Raw genomic sequence first — 26,082 nt, 5'->3', positions numbered from 1 at the left:
ACACAGAGCTCCCCAGAACCCCATAGCCTGCCTCCCCTGAAACCTCCCTAGCCCACCCCCTCTGAGACCCATTGCCCCCAGTCCAGCCCCATGGAGAGAGGGACCGGCTCCGTCCTGGCACCATCCCCCACACCTCCCCAGGACACCCTTAGTCTGGCCCCCCCAGAGACCCACTTCCCCCAGCCCAGCCCCAGAAAGAGAGAGAGGGACTGGCCTGCCCCAGGACCCCGAGCCTGACCCCTCCAGCCCAGCCCCACAGAGACCCATTGCCCCCAGGCCAGCCCTCCCCCTACATACAGCTCCCTGGGACCTCCCAGCCCCGCACCCCCTCAGCCCAGCCCCACAGAGAGACCACCCCTCCCCCACAGCTCCCTGGAATCACTCAGCCCAGCCCACAGAGATCCACTGGGCCCAGCCTCACACAAGAGACCCCCCGCTCAGCCCCCTCCCTCATACAGACCTGCTCTTGACCCCCCTTCCCCGTGCCCCATTGCCCCCAGTCAGCCCCTCGCTCCCTACTCCTCCTCGCAGTCCTGGCTGGGGGTCTCTGTTATCCAAACTTCTTCATTACCCCTATCCCTTCCTTGTTCCCCAGCCTGAGATGCATGCCCTCTGAAGCATATACCTCAGACTAGGGAACTAGGAAGGGATTGGGATAATGCAGAGATTAGGATAACAGGGTTTCGGATCAACAGGATTATACTGTATCTCATTGCATCATTTCTCTACGATTGTAGGGACTTTGGGCAGTGGTGCACCTCAGTCCCTCCTATTCCCTGCCTGTGGCACATAATAGTTTAGACTCCTGTGGGCTGTAATACTTTGGTCTAATTTCAGTTGTTGAGTTTAGTATATGGGTGCTGGTGGCCTGTGATATACAGAAGGTCAGATTAGATGATCTAATATGCCTTTTATCCCAAATTAGAAGCTGCACATTTGTGTGCCTTGTGAGTCAGATAAACTGTCTTTCTACATGTGAATAAAGTCTCTTTTTCTTGTGAAAGCCTTAAAGGTGGTAGAATGTTTATACAATCAAAATGTATGGACTAAGTCCACTAGATTTAAAAGACAATAAGGGATTTATTTTGTGTTTTTTTTCTAAATTAGGGGTTCTCAAACTTCATTACATCACAACCCCCTCCTGACAAGAAAAATTATTACATGATCCCAGGAGGGGGGGACTAAAGCCTGAACCTGCCCAAACCCCACCGCCCTGTGTGGGGGGCCAAAGCAAAAGCCCGAGCCCCACTGCCCAAGGTGAGGGGCCAAAGCAGAAGTCCAAGGACTTAAGCCCCAAGGGGGGGCCTGTAACCTGAGCCCCACCACCCAGGGCTCTTTGGCCCAGGGCAGTGGGGCTCGGGCTTCGGGCCCAGGCCCCAAGCAAGTCTAATGCCAGCCCTGGCGACCCCATTACAATGGGGTAGTGACCCTGTGATGGGTTGAATCACAGAAACCCCCTGGGAGCTGCCACCTGATGTGCCAAGATCATCTCTGCCCCTGCTTTCCCTGCCAGCGCGGGACCCCAGCACCCTGTCTTGTTAGCCAGACATGCCCGTCTGCTCCAACACAGACCCAGGGTCTGAATTACTCGCCCCAAAGCTGCAGACTTAGCTGAAAGCTGCTTACAGAAGTGTTCTTGTCTTTAACACTCAGATGCCCAAATCCCAGTGGGGTCTAAATCCAAATAAATCTGTTTTACCTTGTAAAAACTTATACAAGGTAAACTCATAAATTGTTCGCTCTCTATAACACTCAGAGAGATATGCACAGCTGTTCCGCCCCCCCTCCCAGTATTAATACATACTCTGGGTTAATTAATAAGTAAAAAGTGATTTTATTAAATACAGAAAGTAGAATTTAAGTGGTTCCAAGTAGTAACAGACAGAACAAAGTGCATTACCAAGCAAAATAAAGTAAGACATGCCAGTCTATGTCTAATCCAACTGAATACAGATAAAATCCTCACCTGTTCCAGAATGCTTCCTTTTACAGACTAATCTCCTTTTAGTCTGGGTCCAGCAATCACTTACATCCCTTGCAGTCACTGTCCTTTGTTCCAGTTTCTTTCAGGTATCTTTGGGGGTGGAGAGGCTCTCTCTTTAGACAGCTGAAGACCAAATGGAGGGGTCTCCCATGGACTTAATTAGACTCTCTTGTGGGTGTAGACCCCCGCCTCTCTCCTATGCAAAGTCCAGCTCCAAGATGGAGTTCTGGAGTCACCTGGGCAAGTCACAAATCCATACATGACTCCCAGTTTTTATAGGCAGAAGCCATTGCCCACACGGTATCTTGAATGTCTCCAGGAAGACTTCTTGTGTGGATTGGAGCATTCCAAGATGCATTGTTCCTTAAGTGCTTCCTGATTGGGCACTTAACTTTGTGAATTCCTTTCTCCAGGAACTCACCAAATGCTCATTTAGAATGTTATTTAGAAATCAAGCCAGTACATGGCCAATATTCATAACGAGTACAAAAATGATACATGCATACAAATAGGATTAATAGACTCAGTAGATCATAACCTTTACATAGATATGTTACATTGCATATGTAGCACAGAACATATTCCAGTTATGTCATATATATTCATAAGCATATTTCCATAAAGCCTTATGGGGAGTGCTGTCACTTTGGGGTTCTGACCCACAGTTTGAGAACCGCTGTTCTAAATGATGGTTGCACTATAGAAGTAGTATGAGTCATATGCAGGGATCCTAGAAATCTGTTTGCCATGGGAAAATGTGGAAAAAACATCCTGTGACACCCCCACAGGCTCGCTGCTGGCACTGGCAATCTATCAGCAGCATGGATCTCTGGCCAAGTCCCCAGTGCATCTGTCAAAGCACCTTCCCCTGGCTTGGGGTGGAGTGAGCTAGTGAGAGGCAACTGACCCCAGTGCACTGCCAAACTCAGCTCCACCATAAAAAAAGTGACAGAATGGCATTCTGGAACATTCTGGCACAACTCAAAACCTGGTGTAAGCAATTTTTCAACCATGAAAATGAGGAGACATCTGGAATACAGAATCATTGCCCTGCGGTTCTAGAAAGCGGTATTTACCCAAAAGGAACAAATCCCACAGCATTCTAAACTTCCTGCATGAATGATTTTTTCACATCCCTCATTTTGGGTTGTTGTAGGTTGAGTGATATGGATTCTACAGTTTAATACAAAGGTTCTCACCCCATATGTTACAGGTTGCAAAGAATACTCTGTGTGTGCATGAGAAATGTACAGCAATTTTGTTTTATGAGACTTCATAATTTTTATACAGAGCCCTGTATGAATAATAGCTACCACCCTTCCAGAGCAAAATAATTACAGATGGATGCCTGTTTATTTATAGACATTCCTATGGCACTCATCACTGTAGTATCTGAGTGCTTCACAGCCATTTCTGACTTAAGCCTCACAATACTCCTCTGAGGTAGGGAAGCATCATTATCCCAGTTTCAGGTATCAGGAAACTATGGCAGACAGAGACCCAAGGCCATACAGGAAATCAGTGTCATAGCCAGGATGAGAAGCCAGTTCTCCAGCTCCTGATTCTTAGATCTCACCACAAGACCTCCCTGAAACAAACAGCCTGTGTACTTGGCTATTTCAGTCGAATAAAAAGTTAGTGGTCCTGAACAGCAAATATAAATGGAGTTATGCTCAAAGGGGAAATGTTTATTGGCAGGCCTTGCAATGGGAGGAAGGGGTAGAAACAGATAGTGCCCCAAGGAGCTTTGAGGGGGAAGAAAAATGATGTAATATACCATTCAATTTTTCTGTACAAGCCAGAGAGGTGGAAGGTGCCTGGGTGGCTACAGACGCTGCTGCTGCTGCTTGGAAAGGAGTTTGGGAAAATATAGTATTAAGGATGTGATGTTGACTAGACCAATAGTTCTACAAAGATGCTGTAGGAGACATTAACCTGAAGTAGCTAGGCTTTGGCACAGGTTCCATCTTCTGCCAAGATTTTGTAATTTTTTTTTTCCCCTCTCCCTTGCACATTACATCAGTGGTTCCCAGCCTTTTCTCTGCCATAGCATACCTCAATCTCCAGGGTCTCTTTCCCTTACCTGCGGCTGGAAGCTGCAGGAGAGAAGGGGAGGGGCAGAAGAGCTGATCCATTGCTTACACAAGATGGGAGGAGGGAAGAAAGGAAGCTCTGATTGGTTGCTCCACACCTGGACAAGGAGGGGCAGTGAAGCAGATGGCCAATCAGACGGCGGCTTCCCCCCTTGTTATGAAGTTTTTCAAAAAATTCCACACACATCTGTTTGGGCCTGATAGCACACTGGTTGGGAATCACTGCATTACGTACACCTTTAGGGGGATTCTCCTGTGGGGGACTAGCTCAAGAGGAAAGATAAATTCAATCTCTGGCCTATTCAGTCTTTTAGCCTCAAATCTTATATTATGCCCAAAGTATTACATTTGTGTTTGGTGTAATAGTGTTCCTTGCCCTATTTATACCAAGCTTTTGTTGGGACCTAGGAGGGGATTTCAGTCCAGTGAGGATCTCTTCACAGTTGGAAATTCCATGGTGGCTTTTTCACAGATCCATTTGTTGGGATTGAAACAGCTCTCAGCCAGAACCTCGTCCATGCCACAAACAACACAGCTATGACTGCCACTGCTGCCAGTAACATGAAGCCTAATGGAAGAGAGTGTCAGAGAAGCAGATTTTACTCCAGTAATGTGCTAGTTGGGTATGTTAATAACAGCTTTCACAGAGAGCTTTCCTCCCAACCATTTGCGTTAAATAGATATTCACAGAAGCAAGCAAACGGTTTTAAAAAGTCTGGCTAAGGATTTCCTGCTCTGCCCTGCCCCCACCTCAGTTATTCAAGTTTCACGCCTTTGGTATTTGTGATGTCATAAACCTACTAGTTCTTCCATTGTCCATGGAGTCTCTCAGTTAAGAGAGGGTAGACAAGACCGGAATTTCTAATGTGGGGGAGGGGGGAATTTAAAATAAAATACAAAACAAAAAACAGAACCCTTTCAGGCCACTTTTGGCAAAGGCCCAATATGTTTTCTTTGCAGGTTATCTAGAACAAACCCAAGCACCTCTACATAACCAGTAAGGAAAGGAAATGAAGAATCCTGTTTCCAAGTCAAACTACAGGAGGAATTTTGAGACTGGAAGCTCTTTGGGGCAGGGACCACTTTTTGTTCAATGTTTGTACAATGCTAGGGGGCCCTGGTCCTCACTAGGGCACCTAGGTGCTATGATACTACAGATAATAAGTGGGCAGAAAGTACTGATCCAAAGTGGCATACTCTTGAGAAGGAAGAGAGTAAGCTGGGGATGTGATATCAACTGGTGCAACCACGGCCGCTCCTAAAATGTCTACAAGAGATCAGCTCTTGGATGAAGAGCAATTGGCTTAAGCTGAACACAGGCAAGACCCAAGTGATGCTGGCTGGAGAGGGAAAATGCTTTGAAGAACTAGTTGAGATACTGTCACACCTTCTACTGAAGGCACGCAGCCCCCATTCTTCAAAGTGGTAAAAAAGGCTCAGGGGCCAGTTGGACTCCTTACTAAGCTTGGATCCAAGGAGCATTAGTATCTGAAACTGCCCCCTTTCACTGTTAGCTTGCTAGTTCCTTCCTTCCAGATGAGGACCTAGCAATAGTGATCCATGCATGTGTCGCACCCAGTCCAGGTTACTGTAATTCACTGTATCTATAGCTGAATGTGAAGAGAATGTACAGGCTCCAGTTGGTACAGAACGTGGCTGCCTCCCCTCCCCATGGTTTAGGCAGTTGTGAGTACATCAGGCCTGTATTCAAGCCCCTCCCTGGCTCCTCGTCAGCTGTCAGTTTATGGCCTTGGTACTATTTCTCAAAGCAATTCGTGAATTAAGCCCTAGCTTCCATCAAAGATCAAATTTTGGTTTATGAACTGCTGAGATCGCTGTCCCCCTCTGGGACAATGAGGTCACAAATCCCAGAACAAAGCACATGACAGCTGGGCACAAAGTATTCTGAGCCAGCGGGATGTGGCAGTGGAACAATCTTCCAGAGGAGACCAGGCAAATCAAGAGTCTGGCTGTCTTAAGGAAATGCTGCAAAACTTTCCTCTTCGAAAAAGACTTTCTACAGTAAGAATAACACCCCAAACACTGACCCCTTAAACCTCCACCTACTGACCAACCAAAAATAGGAAATTAACAAAATGTAAAACAAAACCCATAACCCAAGCCTAAGCAGAGTTTTAACTCCCAAAAGCGAGAAGTGCCAACAACTCTATGAAGTCCACAAGGGACTTTGCTCTTGGAATAGGTCTTACAAGGAAGACACTGATGGTCAGATTTCTAAAGGTATTTGGCACCTAAAGATGCAGACAGGTGCTTCTGAAAATCCCACTAGGCATCTATGCACCCAATTTCATTCATGTCAATGGTAAGTAGGTGCTTAGGCACTTTTGAAATTCTGACTAGGTGCCTACCCACATCTTTAAGCACCTACATGCCTTTACAAATCTGGCCCCAGATACTACAGTGGTAGGCAGCAGTATAAAATAGATAGATTAATTAATAAAATAGAGGAATGGTAGAGGTGGTCACTCAGGTACTCTTAATTGCCATCCCTTTCCCTCACAACTCAAGAACACAGGAAAACACAGCAAATTAAAAGTGGATAAAATGAAAGTTTGTTACACAAGACAGTTGACCTGTGGCACTCACTGCTGCAGGAGGTGAGAGTCTAGTACTGTAGCTTGTTTTAAAAGAGGTAGGATAATTTCATGACCAGTAACAGTAGCTGTAGCTCAGTATCTTGTTTCAGGGCATGAAATGATCACCTATGGGGGACAAAAGGAATTTTCCCTATGCTCAGACCCCTGCTCCAGTTGTGCAACGTTGAACATAGGATTGCATTCTGCGGGACTTTCACCTTCTTCAAATACTGCCTTCTGCCACCAGGGCTGTCCTTAGGGTCTTAGTTTCCACCCTCCTACCTCTTCCTATCCCTGTTCTAATTTGACCCTTCCTGCAGACTCCCACCACAGCTGGCTGCTGCAGCCTGGTGAGTCTTCCTCCTGAGGGGATCTAGTACTTAAAAGTGAAAAAGCCTTCCAGCCCACCAGACCTATTAGCACAACACTGAAACTGTTAAAGAGCCATTCAAGTGGTAATGATGCCATTTAACAGGCATTTGCCAACCCCCAGGTATATGCTGTCAGTTTCTGAATTTACTGAAAAATCAGTTGTGCATGACTGTAATATTTATTCAGAACATGTTAGTCTACAGGACTTTAGTTTAATATTTGCTTTAAAAATATGTCATTAGTGTGTTGCTGAAGATTATAAAATCACATCTCTAAAAAATCCTTGCATAGTTTTAGATGCACAATCTGAGTATTCACCTTTAGCTTTAAATGTTTGGATCTTCAGACATATAGTTTTTAAATAAATCCTTCAAAAGACCATCCTTATCTAAAATACACATGTGAACCTGGGCTGCAGTCGGGCATAGGGACACCAGTTTAATAATACTGCATAGGGCTCCATAAATCCTAAGGACGGCCTTGTCTGCCACAGACAGGATACCAGACTAGATGGGCCAGGGGTCTCTTCAGACCTATGATCTTTTTGTTTAGTGCAGTAAAGACATTGCATAAACAATAGAATCCTTATTTGATCCAAATAGTTTAAAATAAATAATAAATAATAATAATAATGAAAGGGAATGGATTCAACATACTTCTCTGCTGGTAACCCGGCACCAGTCACCCACAGCCATCTGTCCTTCCCCTTACTGAGTCCAAGCCAGTAGTAGCCTTTTTCCATCTTCATCCTGTTCATAATAAAGGTCTGGAAGACACAAGACCAAAACTGAATCAGATTGACAGAATAATATTAATGACGGCAAAAGAAAGAAAAATGTGTAATCATTTGTCCCAATGCTCTTATGGGTAATAATCCATAAATAAAATATAATTATAATAAAATAATAATAATAATGTGCAGTTTCATGACACCTTTCATTCTAGAGCAGTGCTTTTCAAAGTCGGGGACTGCTTGTGCAGGGAAAGCCCCTGGCGGTCCGGGTCGGTTTGTTTATCTGCCGGATCGGCAAGTTTGGCCAATCGTGGCTCCCACTGGCTGCGGTTCACCGCTCCAGGCCAATGGGGGCTGTGGGAAGCGGCACGGGCTGAGAGATGTGCTGGTCGCCCTTCCCGCAGCCCCCATTGGCCTGGAGCAGCAAACCGTGGCCAGTGGGAGCTGCAATCAGCTGAACCTGCAGACGCGGAAGGTAAACAAACTTGCCTGGCCCACCAGGGGCTTTCCCTGCATAAGCGGCGGACTGGCTTTCAGAAGCACTGTTCTAGAGCTCTTTATATACATCAGCTAAGTCTTATTATCCCCATTTTAAAAATGGGCAAATTAAGGTACCAAGAGTGAAATTCACCCCTGTGCAGCAGGCCAGTGACTGCAACTAAGTGGTGCTTAGACACTGTTTCTGACCTTCTGAACATAGGTGAATTTGACCCAAATTGTTTAGGTAATTTGAAAAGTCACACAAGCTTGTGATGAGTAGGAATAGAACCCAGGTCTCCTGACTCCCCCAGACCTGTGTGTTAACTGCAAGACTATTCTTTCTGAGCCCATATCAATTGGGTGTAACACTCACTTCCCCTTGTGAACAGTCCCCTGGGGAAGTGGTTGAAACACCATATCTAGAAACTTCTAAAGAAATGAGTTAAAGAACAACAGTGAGCATATGTTGCAAGGAACAATACTGAACTGGCTAGTGGGGTGTGGGCACTAGACTAAGGGCAGCCTAATAATAAATAACAACAACAACAACAAGGCCTTTCCAGGATTCTTTGACGCTAATATGCTTTGGATAGAAAGCTCTCTATTATTGTACTTTGTCCTTAGACAGAAGTGGGATACTCTGAAGGGACTCTGGTTAGCTTGTGAAGTGACCTGGTGCCTTATTGGCATCATCTCACTTCCCTGCACAGAGAAGAGAAGATCCAGGGCTTAATAGTTACAAAAATTAAACCCAATTTGTTTTAAAAATAAGAGCATTAATACAGTTCAAGAAAGGTGGCTACAATGGAGACACTTTCCAGGATGTGCGACAGTGCTCACAAAACATACAAAAGAAAACAAAGCATCTCACACAATACATCCTCCCTGGACTGTTGTATTAATTTACATGGAATATATGGGCTAAAGGTGTTAGCATAACCCACTCACTGTCCAGCATTAAACCGTGTTAAACAAAGATCCATGATTTGGCATACAGAGACTTCAGCCTGCTTAGTGCCATGGCAAATACACCATTAAAAATCCTTGTAACCTTTTATGAAAAGATACAGAGGAGAAGGAAAAACAGTTAAATCATTTTAAATGTAAAGTATTAATTAAGGCTTTTAATTTAACAACATTTTCTATTCCCTTTCCTTTTAGCTGGAGAGAGGTTTAGAAGGAAAATACACTTGTATGACAGTCTCTTAGATGCTATTAAAGATGGTGATAACCGTCTTTTTGGGCAAAAGAGAAGGTCAGATGAAATGAGCTGGAGCAGATTTTGCTACTGTTAAAGGAGATCCCATTTCATCCCAGGTGGTATTTGGGATTCAGATGGAGCCGGTACAGGTACCGCTCTCTGGCCTAGTCTGGTCAGGACATCTCTCAGGGTATGTCTACATAGGGATAAAAGATCCACAGAAGCTGCCTCAGACTGGCGGGGCTTGGAGTGTGGGGCTAAAAATCGCTCTGGTAGATGTTTGGGCTCAGGCTGGAGCTTGTGCTCTGGGACCCTCTACCCTCACAGGGTCCCAGAGCTCAGGCTCCAGACTGAGCCCAAACATCTATGCAGTAATTTGTCAGCCCTGGAGCCCGAGCCCAAGTCAGCTGACCCAGGGTCAGCCGTGGGTTTTTGTCCCTGTGCAGGCATACCCTCAGGTCAGGATAATGAAGGCCCACTGATCCCAGGAGGTGGTGGGGGTGGCACTCTTTTCTCCCCCAAAGACTTTTTCTTTAAGGACTCACAAAGGGAATGGTGGGTGGGATACTCCATCCCTCATTGTTTTGTTCAGCAATTAGGCCTAATAACTGACATACTACTTTTAATTCATTAATATCTGGCTCCACAGAATGTTTTAACAAGGATAATTTCAACAGTCCTTGGATTATATCAACGTGGTCTTTTTGGTTTAGGCTAATCCAGTCTCTGATTCTTTTGCACCCATTTATAACTTTTTTTTTTTAATTGAAAATAACTTAACCTACTTTCCATGGTAATTTTCTAAGCAGGCAAAAGTTATAGACCAGTTGTCACAACAGGACCCCCCAGCGAAAAAATCAGAGAAGACAAACTTTCAAGGAAGCAATTCCCCCATCCCCCAGTATAATAATAGGGCATTGTGGATATACATCCCACCAGTATCTTGCATTGACCATTGTCAGAGACAAAATACAGGGCTAGATGAGGTTTGTTCCACTATGGCAAAAGCTGAGAGAGAATAATGGATTAGATGCACCATTGATCTGATCCAGTAGTGGTGCAGTAGATGAAGGGACCCTGGACAAATGGACTCCTGGTCATGGCTGGTATGTCAGGAACTTGATACAGACCATACAATGGTCTGACCCTCTGTGACAGGAAGTGAGCTACATTTTACTTCCTTCTGGTATGGTATTTCTTATGTTCCTTGTTGGATCGCTCCCCCTTGCTCCATTAGAAGTGTGAACGAGGTGTTTTCTCACCTTCTCCTCCTCATTGTCAATCACAGCCAGGCTGCCTGCCTGTGAGTTGCAGAACCTCTCGCTATCACTCCAGTTTTTTTTCTTCTCCGAGAAGTGGTAGCATTTTCCATGGCGCAGAACCCACCCAAGTGGGCAGTACTCACACTGGGCATGTTCTATAGGGTAAAGAAAGAGTCTTATAAAGAGATCAATGGAGTATCTCCACCCTCCTTTTTCCTCTCTTTTTCCAGCTTCCTCTCTCTTTCACAGATCATCCTTTCTTCTCAGATGTGGAGCTTGACATGGCAGTCCCTGCCTTTGTCTACTCAAGGCTAGACTGCAGGAACACACACTACCTGGGGACTCCCTGAAAAACCAGCTAGATGCTTCACCTAATACAGAATGCAGCTGCCTGCTTTCTGAAGGGTGCAGAGCAACAGCACCTTATTATACCCATGCTCCTTTCTCTTCCTGAGGTGCCAAGTCATCACTAGGTGATAATCAAAGCACTGATCATCACCTATAAAGCCCTGTTTCTAGGCCCCAGCTCTCTCTCTGTCTGTCCAGTCATTGCACCTATGCTCAGCAGGAATGCTCCTGCCGCCTGCCTGAGGTGGGCTACTCCTGGGCACCAGAGACAGGATGTTCCAGTCCTCACATCTGGAATTTGCTTCTGCTAGAAAAAATATCTGATCTGAGCCTGGCTCCATTTGAAATGTGATGTAAGATCCATCTCTCAGTTCAGACTTTATAGTAAGTGCAGGTTGTGGGATGCCATTCAGGCCACTAGGTGGCCCACCCCATGTCCTTTTTGGGTAGCCAGTTTGGTGCTGCAGAGGGCAATGGTGTATTTGCTGTGTATTTGGGGAGAGGGGGAAATGTTGTTTCCAAACCGGCTCTAAATTATTCAAAGTGCACCAAGGTACTACAGTGATTAGGGCTTTATAAATGCCTGCAGTCATAAAACTATGAACTATTATTAATAAAGATACAGGTCTCTGCATGCTTCAGTGATGCACAGGAAGGAGAATATCACATGACGCCGTTACCTGCTTTCCCGCTCTCTAACTCCCCACAAAAATGTTCCTTTAATTTGTCCAGCATCATCATAGTACTTCTGTGAAGGTCATCGGACATATTCTGGTTGTTTCCACTGAGTTCCTCAGATAAATTCTGGGCACTGTTGAGGCAGCTGAGACTAGAGCCTTGAAAGACTTAAATAGAAAACACTAACAGAGATATAAATACATGTAATGGATTGAGCAAAATGAGTAGCTGTGTCACATGGCAACCTTGCTTGGAGTGCCCTTCTACAGCAAGCCACAGCATGAGAGGCACACCTGCCTCAGTTTCCCCTTTCTCAGAGTCCCCAGTAAATAGTCCAAACAATTTTTGAGTACAACCATAGTCCTTGCAGGGTTAATTACCAAAGTCCCATGCACACAACCCATAACCCAAGTCCCATAATCATATTCCCAACATCAAATCAATCAGCGTCCCTCACCACAGGCTCTGGCATCCCTCACCATGGCTCTCTCCCAGCCTTCCGCCCTCTCTGTCCCTTCGGCTTCAGGTCTCTGGCTCCACGAGCCAGCAGGCATCTCCCTCCACTGCTCTCAGCCTTAAGCTCTCTCCTGGTTTGTCAGTCTAGCTCAGGAAAGTCAGCTAGCCAGCCCCTCCACTGCCTTCCTAATAATTCCCACCTCTTTCCAGGGAAGGCCTGCAGAGAGCTCTCTGCTCCCTACAGACTCTGCCAGACAACTCCTCCCATCTCCTGCTCTCTGGGAGCTCTGATTCACCAGGTTTCTCTCTCTCTCAGCCCAGGTGCCCTCTTTTGGGATGGTGCCCCTAACTCCTGTTTGCCAGAAGCTTGGAATGGGTGACAGAGGATGGATCACAGTCACTTGATAATTACCTGTTCTGTTCATTCCCTCTGAAGCACCTGGCATTGGCCACTGTCAGAAGACAGGATACTGAGCTAGATGGACCTTTGGTCTGACCCAGTATGGCCATTCTTATGTTCTTTTAAAACAACTGGGAGACAGCTGATGAGTCACAGAGGCACTGGCCCTTCTCACTCCTAAGGGCAGTGTCACTCTGTGATGAACTGAGAGAGGAAAAATGAGGCTCATCTAATATTGTCCTTTTTTTGCCACAGATGGCCTGACTGTCTCTCCGAATTGCCTGTGGCAGAGGTTTGCTTTTATGCCTCAGTCATTGCTTTACACTTGTCTCATCTGACCAAATGGACAAGTAGCAGGAGCAGTGAATGAAGATGCCAAGCTTTTCTAAATGCAAACTCTTTCCCTCTTCAATGGGCTCTCTTTTCCTTCCATCAATTAAAATGGCTGAGCGCTAGAAATCTCTAGCTGTTGTGTTTCCAGTGTAATATGCAGGGCAGATGGATTAGGGATGGAAGATATGATCATAAAAATGGAGGTCCTATGGCATGTCTCACCCATTATTTAACTAACCCTCCCCTTCTTGTGACTTCTTGGCTTTGAAACAAGGAGCCAGAACGTACTCAGAACAGCCAAACCTGTCACAGTCCCAAGCAGAATGGTCACCGCTACTCCTAGGGATATGGTCAAGGGATGGCAAAATGGAGAGGATCTGGAAGAAACTGCAAGTACAGAAGGAGGTGTTAGCATAGTTTAGAATCAGGGGTCGGCAACCTTCAGCATGCGGCCCATCAGGGTACTCCAGTGGCAGTCCGTGAGACATTTTGTTTACCTTGCACGTTCCTGCGGCCCATCGCTTTCCACAGGTCTCATTGGCTGGGAATGGTGAACCACAGCCACTGGGAGCTGCGGAGGGCTGTGCCTGCAGATGGTCAACATACAAAATGTCTCATGGCCCGCCAGCAGATTACTCTGATGGGCTGGGTGCAAAGGTTGCCAACACCTGGTTAGCAACAGGAAAAGACCCACCAAGGCAAAAGCCAGCTGGGCACTTTTATTCATCCTAACCCATAACAGAAGGTAAAGGGGGCATTTGAAAGGAAAGAAAGTTAGAATTGCCCAATTGAAGGCACTGACCTGGGTGACTACTGAGACAAATAGCTCTCTAGGAATTAAAATATAAGAATGGCATCTGCAGTGACTCTACAAGGGTTACATATTTCCCTCATTCCTAGTGCTTCAGGGCATAAACTATCCCTGGGGGTCAGGAAGAAATTTCCTTTCATGATATATATGGTGGAATGGTGCTTCACATGGGGCATTGTGGATGTTTCAATCTCCTCTGAAGCATCAGAGGAAAAATTAATTCCTGTTTAGCTCAAACAGGAATTCATTTAGGGAAGTTCTATGGCCTGCATTATACAGGTCAGTCCGAATGATCCCAGTGGTCCCTTCTAGCTTTACAATCTATGAATCTATGGACTAAGTATTTTGAACTATGAACTTACACCATCAAGCCTCCCATAGTCAATGTGGCTCCTGGTTGGAGAAAGAGGACATTGCTATCTCTATTTTGTTCTTTGTTGGTTTACTTTCCATGAATACAGTGTTAGTGAAAAGTGCTGGGCTGTGAGTCCAGGAACCTGAAGCTCTTTGTCTCTCTCTCCAAACAGGTATAGTACGAGCAGTGGCAGTACAAGTTTCCAACACATCAGTCCCCCATCAAAGTGACTTGATCATGATCCCTCTTCCAGGGCTGAGCAGGGAATTTGGTCTCTGTAACCCATCCATTCCTTGGGAGACAGCCAATTAAGGGTAAGCAATCCCAGCCACGGGAGTGGGTTTTGTGATGTGGACAATTGTCCAAGCAGGTATTAGACTGCAACCCTAAATAATTTCACACAGTGCACTAAACAGGTGGCAGATGGGAATGAATTCTGATCACTCACTACTGACCTGCATAGAACACATAGGAACTGATGGCACCTAAAGCTGAGTGGCTCAGTGTCCCCTTCCAGCCCTGCTGAATTACTGAATCTCCCCATGCATAGGGCAACATTGGAAAAGATGACTTCTGCAGAGGTGAAAGCTCTATTTAACCCCTTCCCCATGACCTGAGAGTGGATGTAAACTGTGCCTTAGAGATAAAAGGTTCTGTATGCTATCTCCTTGAGTCATTCAATTCACTGAGGTGGAGCTGCATGGCAGCTTGTGCTCTAGAGGTAAAAATCATTGCAACCCATTTCCCACTACTCCCAAATCATTCAGTCACACCTCACCCTCTAAATTCTTACTCTACATTCTCTAGGTCCATGATACAAATATACTTGCTTCCATTTTACTCAGAGATCAGATAAGTTACAGCAGTGGTTCTCAACCAGAGGTACGCAAAGGTCTTCCAGGGGGTACATCAACTCATCTAGATATTTGCCTAGATTTACAGCAGGCTACATAAAAAGCACTAGAGAAGTCAGTACAAATTTAAATTTCATCCAGACAATGACTTGTTTATACTGTTCTATATACTATACACTGAAATGGAAGTACAACATTTATATTCAATTGGTTTATTTTATAATTATATGGTAAAAATGAGAAAGTAAGCAATTTGTCAATCATAGTGTGCGGTGGTACTTCTGTATTATGTCTGATTTTGTAAGTAAGTAGTTTTTACGTGAGTTGAAACCTGGGGGGTACGCAAGACAAATCAGACTCCTGAAAGGGGTACAGTAGTCTGGAAAGCTTGAGAGCCACTGAGTTGCAGTCCTTTCCTTCTGTAGACCCCTCCCCAAATATTTGCTCGATGACCACTCTCCTAAGAGAGCAGCAAAAGATGTCATTAGCTTTGGGTTATTTATTGCCCTAAAGTAATTTTTTCTCTGTTTTTTAAGGATCACATTTCTATTTTGCTGCACTGGGGCAGCACATGCCCGCTCTCTCGCTCTCTCTCTCTGTGTGGAGCTTTAGCTGATATTTACATAAACGGGCAGGAACCTGTGGGTTAAGGCACCATTTTGTGATGACTTCCTGATATGCTGACTTTATAAATAACATATAATTTATTATTATTAAATTATTAAATATTAATTTATCTAAAGAGTAACCCGTGGAAGGGTGACAAATCCTATCAGTGGCTTCAATAGTTCCAAGGAAAAGCAGTTACCCAGCCCATCTCTTCAAAAGTGTTTATAAAAGCAGCCGGTATAGGCTAGGCATATTAGACCTTATCTGATGTGCAAATGGGGCTCCTGTAAGTCTGTTAAGACTCTTGGCCTGATTCTCCTCTCACTTATTCTGGTGTAAATCAGGAGTAACTCCACTGTCATATAAATGAAGAGGACTCATGCCCTCCCTGTTCAAAGTATTCTAACCTATCTGTGGTTATGGCATTTTCAAATCTCATTAAATAAAAATATAATGAAAATAAATATGCCTATGCACCCTGATAGCACTTTTCATTGAAAGTGTTTTATCTCAAAATGTTTTATAAATATTAAGCTTCACCACATCCAGAAACAAGTACATTTTACAGATGGGGAAACTGAGGTACGGAAAGTTTAAATAGCATGCTTAATTGGAGGTCATGCAGCAAGCCATTGGCAGAGGTACGTCTACACAGCAAGCAGAAACATGTGGCAGCAAGTCTCAGACCCTGGGTCTATGGATTCAGGCTCATGCTACACTGCTAAAAATAGCTGTGTAGAAAAAGCCTAAGCTCCAGCCCAAGCCTAAACATCTACACAGCTAGTCCTGCACTGTGGCACGAGCCCTGTGAACCCAAGTCTTTAGACCCAGACTCGCTGTTGTGGGTTTCTGATTGCCATGTAGATATACTCAAGGAGTCCTGACTAGAGCTGGGCAAATAACTGATCTTTTGGTTTGGTGGCAGTTCTAAAAAACAAACAAACAAACAAACAAAAAAAACCAAACCAAACAGTTGGTTTAGGTTGAACTGAACCAGATTTGATTTTTTTAAATGTTGGTGAATCAATAAAGGGTGTTCTGGCTCTATTCCAGAGCACAGATTTAAAGCCAGATCACCTGCATCCCACCCCCGGGCTAAAGGCTGGGGGGCTAGCAGCAGCACCACCACCTCTGCTGTTTTGTGAACGGCCAATATTATTTGAACCAAATTTGCACATACTTTTGGGTCCGTCAAAACTGTATTTTTCATCAAATAAACTGTCCAAAATTTTTTGCCCAGTTCTAGTCTTGACTCCCAGTTTCCTGCTCTATCCATTAAATCCTGGGTTCTCAACTTCTTTCTTTCTGAGGCCCCGCCAACATGCTATAAAATCTCCATGGCCCACCTGTGCCACAACAACTGGTTTTCTGCATATAAAAGCCAGGGCCAGAGTGGGTAGCAAGCAGGGCAATTGCCTGGGGCCCCATGCAACAGGAACCCCTAAGAAGCTACACTGCTCAGGCTTCAGCCCCAGGTGGTGGGGCTCTGGGCTTCAGCCCCATGCAGTGGGGCTTCGGCTTTCTGCCTTGGGCCACAGCGAGTCTAATGCTGGCCCTGCTTGGCGGGCCAGACCCTCTGAAACCTGCTTGCAGCCCCCTAGGGGGGCCCAGACCCCTGGTTGAGAACTACTGCGCTAAATCAAACTATCTGGTGGTACATGGCACAGAAATAAAGTCTGGAGATGTTATTCTTACCTCCATTTGATCTTTTCCTTCTTCCTTTGAAGCGTAGGGCTGTGTAACCATCCTCCCCCTCTTCCATCTCTAGCCTCATTTGCAGAGTGAAACCAAGAGAAACAAACAACCCTTACTGTCACAGCAAAAGTAACCATGGAAAGTTAGTAGGAAGGAAGGGGCAGTGAGAGACTGGTCACTTATGAACTTTAACCAAAGTAAACCACACAGGATGCTTGTATGTGAGTTCAGAGGATAGTGCATGCCTGAAAGGTAGGGCTTGTTTTTATAACAAAAAAGAAAGAAGAAAGGATTTCCATATAATGTGACTATGTTGCATATGTAACAGGAACCATACAGCTCCCGCTTGAGGTAGGAAAAATAAGGCCAGTTAGAAGTGGAAACAGACCCTAGGCCTTCTGCTGCCTATGCCTGCCCCTTAAGCACAAAACCATCCTTCTTGGCAAGTGTCAGATAGGTAAACCATTAAAGACAAGAAGTTCTACAGCTGGGGCGAGTGTGAGGGAGAAGGCTCCTTTCAGCAAGAAGCTTAAGAACAGGTTGAGGCTGCAAGTGCTATAGGCTATATGGTAGCTCTCCCCCTGGGGAGAATTTCAGTACTGCGTGAGGAGGGAGTTAGCTCACAAGCTCCTGCTCCTGGCCGCGATCTTGCTCACGCGTGCCCTGGGGCAGTTTGCCTAGAGTCAGAGCTGGGCTGTTGTGCGGCGTAATGCAGGTGCGGTTGCTGAGCGTTCTGTGCACGGGGTGCTCTGGGGGCAGTTCATCAGGAAGCTGCTGCGTGGGATGCATGGCCGGCTGTGAGCTGGAGAGTCTGCAGAACACATATCAGCGACATAGCTAATGTGTGAAAGCCAGCAGGCGGGGTGGCTCGGCTGCCTGGCATTTTGATTTGGCCTGCTTGAGTCAGTGGTTTCTTTGCTTCAAATGTCAGAGGGGTAGTCGTGTTAGTCTGTATCCACAAGACTGCATCTGCATCAGTGGGTTTTTTATCCATGAAAGCTTATGCCCAAATAAATCTGTTAGTCTTCAAGAAACCACCGGACTCCCTGTTGTTTTTGGTTCAAAATGAGCTTCCACTTCCAAATCTAATCACTGTGAACTCCCGCACACACATTCAGAGGTTGGCTGCTGCCTGACCAACTTCCTTTGTGTGAGTGCGGGCTTCAGATATTTAAGCAATGCCTTAAGATAGGTGAGTTTTGATTCCATAGCACTGAACGTGCAGGGTGGATTGGTGTAATTGGGGGAGGAGGGAGTGGCTGCAAAGAGTACAGTAGCATCTATACCGATAGGACCAAGTTAGCCTGTGTTTCCTGCAGGTTCAGCCACAAGCAGCTCTGCCCTGCACTTGTTTGGTGGGTGTTTTCAGTGCTGTTGTGAAGCCAACAGCTTGTTCTGTGCTCCTGTCGGAGCCAAGCAGAGAGTGAGTCCTGAAGCAGAGCACTGCACTGACCAGCAGGGTACAAGCCGTGCTCTTCCTCTGTGACATGTGCAGGGAGAGGTTCAGAATGGAAGCTACTGCTGCTTCCTTGCTTGAATCCTTCCCAGTAAGAGCCTTCTGGACCCACCCTAAATAACCCCCCCTCCTTCTTTACTGTTCACATCTCTCAAATCCTGCAAACATGCACTTTTTTTAATTTGAAGAATTAAAAACCCTGTGGTGTTAGTTGGGTGTAGGGCTTCCAATGTTCTGACTGCAGAAAACCGAACACCCTTGTGCTTGCCTTGGTCCGGGGACAGCGCCTGTGGGAAAGGGCAGTGTGACGGTACCTCCCATAAGGCTTTATGGAAATATGCTTAGAAAGTTTTTATGCTACATATGCCATATAACATCTCAAAGATTATGATCTACTGAATGTATTAATCCTATTTGTATGCATGTATCATTTTTGTATTCGAAGTTATGAATGTTGGCTGTGTACTGACTTGATTTCTAAATAACCTTAGTAGAGCATTTGGTCAGTTCCTGGAGAAAGGAATGTTGAAATTAAGTACCCAATCAAGAAACACTTAATCACTTAAGACAATGGATCTTGGAATGCTCCAATCCACATAAGAAGTCTACATGAGGACGTTCAAGGTAGCATGTAAACAATGGATGCTACCTGTAAAAATTGAGAGTCATGCATGGACATGTGACTTGCCCAGGTGATTCCTAAACTTCATCTTGGAGCTGGACTTTGCATAGGAGTGAGGTGGGGGATCTCCACCCACAAGGGAAAATCTATTTAAACCCGTGGGAGACCCCTCCATTTTGTCTTCAGCTGGCTAAAGAGAGAGCCTCTCCACCCCCCAGGATACCTGAAAAAAACTGGAACAAAGGACAGCATGCAAGTGATTTGAGTGATGGCTGGACCCAGGCTAAAAGATTAGCCTGTAAAAGGGAGCATTCTGGAACTGGTGAGGATTTTATCTGTGTTCCATGTCTAATCCAACTGAATAAAGTAAGTCACCAAGCAAAATAAAATAAAATGCACAAATCTGTCTGTTACTACTTAGAACCACTTAAATCCTACTTTCTGTATTTAATAAAATCATTTTTTACTTATGAATTAACTCAGAGTATGTATTAATACCTCAGGGGGCAAACAGCTGTGCATATCTTTTATCAGTATTATAGAGGGCAAAATTTATGAGTTTACCCTGCATAAGCTTTATACAGGGTAAAATGGATTTATTTGGGTTTAGACCCCATTGGGAGTTGGGCATCTGAATGTTAAAGACATGAACACTTCTGTGAGCTGCTTTCAGGTAAACCTGCAGCTTTGAGGCAAGTAATTCGGAGTCTGGGTCTGTGTTGGAGCAGATGGGAGTGTCTGGCTCAGCAAGACAGGGTGCTGAGGTCCCGCGCTGGCAGGGAAAGCAGGGGTAGAAATAGTCTGGGCACATCGGGTGGCAGCTCCCAGGAAGGGTTCTGCGATCTAACCCATCACAGGTGGTGCGCAGAGCTTCCGTGGCTGCCCCTGTGCCTAGGAGCCGGAGAGATATGCTAGTCGCTTCTGGGAGCCGCGGAGCCAGGGCACGCAGGGAGCCTGCCTTAGCCCCACTGCGCTGCTGACTGGACCTTTAGTGACCCGGTCAGCAGTGCTGACCGGGGCCACCAGTGTCCCTTTTTGAAAGGGTGTTTCGGTCGAAAACCGGACACCTGGCAACCCTAGTTGGGTGCTTAGAGTTAAGCAAGTGCTTGTCCACAGGATCAGGACCTTGTCACTTAGGGCATGGCACTACTCCCGCGCTTAAAATTAACCATGTACTTAAGTGACTTGCTGGATTGGAGTCAGAGTGCTCAGCACTTTGTAGAGGATCAAGCCCTTAGCCAGGCTAGACAGAGGGATGGATTTCCATTTAGGCACAGGAGACATGTGCCTAGGGGTCCTGGTGTTCTAGGGGTGCCTAAAAGTTAAAAGTGGGTAAAAAGTTAATACAGTGAGAACCTCATAGTTACAGATACCTTGGGAATGGAGGTTGTCCGTAACTCTGAAATGTTCCGTAACTTTGAAGAAGAGGTTATGGACTTCAGCCACATTGGGGTGGGGTGGGCGGCTACAGCTGCAGGGTGTGGTCAGGGCTCCAGGCCATGGGGCGGCAGGAGTTGGGGCCTCTGACTCTTGGGCACCCGGGCTCAGGGCAGGGGGCTCAGGGCTTCTGTCCTGCGGGAGCACCGGGGCTCAGCACTTTAGCTGTGAAGGGAGTGCCAGCACCGCAGCTCCACTCCCAGTTTCAGCCTTGTGGGGATTGTTAGGGCTCAGGGCTCCCCATGGCTCCACTCCCTACTTTGGGAGTGGGGGGGGGCAGGGCTCAGGGGTTTAAACTGTCACTCTCCTCGTAGCTAAAGCCCAAAGCCCTGGTGCCCCCTGCAGGGCTAAAGGCAGGAACAGAACTGTGGGGCTGAAGCCCCGAGCCCCAGCACTCCCCGCCTCTAAAGCCATGAGCCCTGGTGCTCCTGAGAGTCAGAAGCCTGGAGCTGACGGCCCCCCAGCCACCCTGCAGCTGAAGCCTTGAGCCCCAAGGCAGTACAGTACAGTGCTGTCCCCACAGCTCCCATTGGCCAGGGCCTAGGTCTACGTGCCCCAAAGCTGTAGGTTTACCTGAAAGCAGTTAAAAGAAGAAGTGTTCCTGCCTTTAACACCCAGATGCCCAACTCCCACCGGGGTCTAAACCCAAATAAATCCGTTTTACCCTGTATAAAGCTTATACAGGGTAAACTCATAAATTGTTCACCCTATATAACACTGATAGAGAGAGATGCACAGCTGTTTGCCCCCCAGGTATTAATACATACTCTGGGTTAATTAATAAGTAAAAAGTGATTTTATGAAATACAGAAAGTGGGGTTTAAGTGGTTCCAAGTAATAGCAGACAGAACAAAGCGGGTTATCAAATAAAATAAAATAAAACACACAAGTCTATGTCTAAGAAAACTGAATACAGATAAAATCTCATCCTTAGAGGAATTCCAGTAAGCTTCCTTTTACAGACCAGCCTCCTTCTAGTCTGGGTCCAGCAATCAATCACACCCCCTGTAGTTACTATCCTTTGTTCCAGTTTCTTTCATGTACCCTTAGGGGTGGAGACCACTGCACTGACCGGCAGGGTACAAGCCGTGCTCTTCCTCTGTGACATGTACCAGCAAGAGCCAGTACACCACTGACCATACAGGCAGGAGGCAGCTTCCCCAAGCCAGCGATTTAAAGGACTTGGGGCTCCTGGCAGCGGCCGGAGCCCTGGGTCCTTTAAATTGCCGCAGAGCCCTGCTGCTGGAGCCCCAGGGTAGCGGTGGCAGCCGGGAGCCGTGGGGCTCCGGCGGTGATTTAAAGGGCTCTGGGCTCCCAGCCGCCACTACCGCAGTGGAGCCCTTAGTCCTTTAAATCGCACTCAGAGCCCTAGGGCTCCCAGCCACTGCCACTACTCTGGGGCTCTGGCAGCAAGGCTCTGGTGACAAATTTAAAGGGCCCAAGGCTCTGGCCACCACTACCACAGCAGAGCACAGGGCCCTTTAAATCACCACTGGAGCCCCAGGGCTCCCAGCCGCTACTGCTTTGGCAGTGATTTAAGGGGCCCGGGGCTCCCAGCCCCCACTACTGCAGCCAAAGCCCCGGGCCCTTTAAATCTCTATTTAAAGGGCCCGCCTCTTCCATTTGAGGCCCCGCCCCCTACTCAGGACTCCAGTGTACTGGTAAGTCCTTTAAGTTATTTTCACTCCTGGCTGGACTCCTTTTAAGCCCTGGTCCGGCCCCTGACCAATTAGTCATGAAGTAAGGGTAAACCTGAACCCCTTGCTGCTATGGCTGCCATGCACTTTGTAAACATGCGCGGGGCTGCTGGCAGGCCGAATGGAAGAACCATACATTGGTAGTACACATGAAATATATTTTCAGCCTCATAACTACATATAGGTTATAACAGGGGTCAGCAACCTACGGCACGCGAGCTGATTTTTGATGGCACGCGAGACGGGCTGACCCGCTCAGCCCGCCGTTGCTGGCCCCTTGCCAGCCAGAATCCTGCCACCGGTCCCACTCAGCACCTGCTGCTGACCTGGAGGAAGGAACCTCAGGTTGGCAGCGGGCTGAGACCCCAGCTGGCAGGAGCCGGCGGCCAAAACCCCAGAGAGGGGCGGGCTGAATGCCGCTCTGGTGTTCCTGCTGCTGGTCCCTTGCCAGCTGGGGTCCCGCCACCAGTCTCATTCAGCGGCGCTGCTGACCTAGGGGAAGGAACCCCAAGTTGGCAGTGGGCTGGGACACTGGCTGGCAAGAGGCAGCAGCTGAAACCCCAGAGCGGGGGCTGGCAGAGACTCTCAAGCCACCACCGAAACCCCAGAGCTGGGCGGGCTGACCTGCTCAGCCCGCTGCCACTCTGGGGTTCTGGCTGCTGGCCCCTTGCCAGCCGGGGTCCCCACCGCAGCCCCACTCACCTTGCTTCAGCACAGACCCCCTGCCAGACAGGGTCCAGGCCTCCGGCCCTGCTCAGCCCTACCAGCTGCCAGCTCCGCTCACCTCAGCTGCTGATTTGGGGTTCCAGCCGATTAACAACTGATCTCTCAGAAGCCTGTGTGTGCAGCTTAGAAGTATCCAAATACGAGCCACCAGACATCGGAAAACTTAGCAAGGAAAAGCAAGGGAAAGGATCACACTAAACTACTAAGATCTGCATTTTAATTTAATTTTAAATAAAGCTTCTGAAACATTTTGAAAACCTTGTTTACTTTACATATAACAGTAGTTTGGTTATATATTATAGACTTAGTGAGACCTTCTAAAAAACATTAAAATGTATTACCGGCACGCGAAGCCTTAAATTAGAGTGTATACATGGAAACTCGGCACACCACTGCTGAAAGGTTGCCGACCCCTGGGTTATAATTTCATGTAACATTACTGCAACAATTACTATAACAACCATGCTCAGTGCATCATGAGCCTTCTGAAGACACTCAATATGACAAACTTTGCATTGGATACTGCACAATCATTTTATAAAGATGAACATGGGGGTTTAGGGTGTTCCCCCGAGGTACAGAGCATCACACATGCCCTCCAAGAAAGCATGAATAGGATCAGAATAATTGCAGAAGATATTTGTGTTAATTTCTCAATCAGTTATGATAAGAGACACAAGCATAGACAGACAAAAAAATATATACAAAGACATTGTATAGCTGAGTTTTATATACAACTACTTGTTGGTAAATATTAATCTTTTTAGTTCTCTTTTTCTTGTATATTAACTATTCCCCCAGAATCTTTTATATTAGAATTCAAAGATACTCTGGGATTTAACAAAGACTATTGGTTCTTAGCCTGTGAGTGACTTGTGTTCAGGAATTTCCAGTGACTGAGTATTGGGCTGTATCTCATTATTGCTGGTGTCTTCAAGCTTGTGGGAATCTAAATGTCTAAGGAAAAGACCCCTCAAACTAGTAAGTGTCTACAAAAGTATGTTACAAATAAGACTGGGTGACTGATAAGGGATGTCTATGCTCTAATTATGTTCTGTGATTAATAAGAGGTACTTGTTATTACAAAAAACATTTGCTATGACTGAAATTAAGGACCCATTAAAAGACATTTAACTCATTAAGAGCTGTCAGTTGTCAGATGTTATTAATTATGACCAGATTAGAACTCCCTTTAGCTTATCTATCGTGTAGTACAGGAGGTGGTAAAATATGTCTTTTCCTGTATTAATCTGACTGATAATCTTTGATTAAAATAATTCCATTTGTCGATCCCTGTTCTGAAAGATGCTTCACATTCTGAATTAAAAATTAATACACTGAAAAACTTGTACATGATCTAGTTTAAAAAAAATAGTTACACTACAATATACAAACTTAAAGTATCCAACTGTTTAGAAGTGTCTAATACTGCCAGGTACCTTCAGTGGGACATGAGGGTCCTCAACACTTTACTACATCTATTCTCAGGTGGCCTTAATGTGCAATTTGGGATTTTAGGCAGGTTAGAATTGTAGGCTTTTCAGATTTAAGACTGATTTTCCAGCTTGTCAGAGGAGCGTGATCATGGCTTCCAAAGTGTGTCTGGCGAATAACACAGAAATCTAATGCTGAACAAAGAACAAACAATTAGTAAAAAATTATAACAATAGATTCAAGATATCTTACTGTGGCACTGGAACTCACCCCTGGCTACTTAGACTAATAATGGCATATATCTGAGATAATGGATTTTCAACCTGGGAGCTGTAACCCTTGTCAGGCCACAAACAAGTTTCAGGCAACCACCTTCCCCTTCTTTATGGCTAGATGGGAAGAGGATCTTGAAAATTGTTTCTGGTTTCATATAGGATAACTGTATAGAAGAAGTTTAGAACCATTGCCTTAAAACAGCCATGATATAGCATTTAACATGAAATGCTCCAGAAAGCCAATTATAACTTAAGGAAGGCCCAGCAAGTGGGACATGAGTTCTGTAACAAGACTCTCTTGTGTCTGTGGTAAATTGGGAATCCTGCTGTAGATTCAAGTACATTTAAAAAAAAAAAAAAAAACAACCAAACCTCTGAAATGTACTGAATTGAAGTGAGTAACAGGAACTTGAAATCTAGTCAATTAAAAAAAGGTTAAAAGTTCTTCTCCCTGTTGCTGTCAGAAAAATCGATACAAATTGCTGGGAAAAAGAGTGAAAATTAATTTACATAAAATGCTGTTCACAATACTAAATTATTTTCCCCTTAATCTCTTGTCAGTGTTAGAAATTAAGAAAAAAATCCAGACACTTTTTTCTGTTAACAACAACATGCTGAGACTCCCCCTCCCTCCCCCCCCGGTTTGTTTTTTTTTAAACAATGTAATCTCTTTTTATGTGTCTGTAAATTGCCTAAGCCTTAGACAGGCAATAGAGGTCTCCCCACAAAATATGGAGCAAGCAGATACCAGACAGACAGTGTTGGTATATAATACTCTAAATGCTCTCCAGTGATACAAAACAAACCTTACTCACTCCATATTCACACCCCAAACATTCTATACCAGATTCCAAAGGTCAGAATCCTCCTGATGGCCAGTCAAGGTTCCTTCCATCAGGATAAGATCATAGGATGTGGAGAGCCGGCAAAAATCACATCTATATCCACACAGTAGACTGGATCAATAAGCGACTCCGATTTGCAGAAAAAATAGGCATCCATTCATAGTCCATTCTGTCACGTCATAAGGTCTTTGCCGCCTTTGTTTATTAGGCCTTCTACCCACACAACTCCAAAGAGACAATCCTGGGTGGGCTGCCATGGTCCAAGGCGTGCCACTTCCTCCAATTCTTATACAATTTTATATCAGTCCAGATGGTCTTATTACCTTTTC

General features: G+C 45.7%; 1 protein-coding gene across 2 annotated transcripts; it reads right to left on the bottom strand.

Moving 5' to 3' along the window:
* Positions 1–1,856: 1,856 nt before the first annotated feature.
* Positions 1,857–24,763, bottom strand: LOC123349560 (natural killer cells antigen CD94-like). 2 transcript variants are annotated; one of them, XM_044987728.1, is made up of 7 exons: positions 24,639–24,763; positions 23,258–23,361; positions 17,262–17,335; positions 11,751–11,915; positions 10,723–10,877; positions 7,703–7,812; positions 1,857–4,645 (listed from the first exon to the last, which is right to left on the bottom strand). In XM_044987728.1, the coding sequence occupies exons 3-7, from the start codon at positions 17,326–17,328 to the stop codon at positions 4,495–4,497; spliced, it is 648 nt and encodes a 215-aa protein (XP_044843663.1). In that variant the 5' UTR covers positions 17,329–17,335; positions 23,258–23,361; positions 24,639–24,763; the 3' UTR covers positions 1,857–4,494. The 2 variants fall into 2 exon arrangements, with proteins under 2 accessions (XP_044843663.1, XP_044843655.1); XM_044987720.1 differs by lacking the exons at positions 23,258–23,361; positions 24,639–24,763 and having other exon boundaries at positions 17,262–17,489.
* Between the last annotated feature and the right edge of the window lie 1,319 nt (positions 24,764–26,082).

This window comes from Mauremys mutica, chromosome 1, assembly GCF_020497125.1.
Source record: "Mauremys mutica isolate MM-2020 ecotype Southern chromosome 1, ASM2049712v1, whole genome shotgun sequence".
NCBI classification, from domain to species: domain Eukaryota; kingdom Metazoa; phylum Chordata; order Testudines; family Geoemydidae; genus Mauremys; species Mauremys mutica.
Note: the sequence above shows the minus strand (reverse complement) of the source record. Positions and strands in the feature narration are given on the sequence as shown.

What these genes read in the sequence shown, in the direction of transcription:
- LOC123349560 (XM_044987720.1), bottom strand. Translation starts at nt 17,340, where the DNA reads ATGAGGCTAGAGATGGAAGAGGGGGAGGATGGTTACACAGCCCTACGC. An exon ending in GTTAGAGAGCGGGAAAGCAG is followed by an intron (nt 10,878 to 11,750) that starts GTAACGGCGTCA and finishes TTTACCCTATAG; the next exon opens with AACATGCCCAGTGTGAGTAC. An exon ending in GCCGGGTTACCAGCAGAGAA is followed by an intron (nt 4,646 to 7,702) that starts GTATGTTGAATC and finishes CTCTTCCATTAG; the next exon opens with GCTTCATGTTACTGGCAGCA.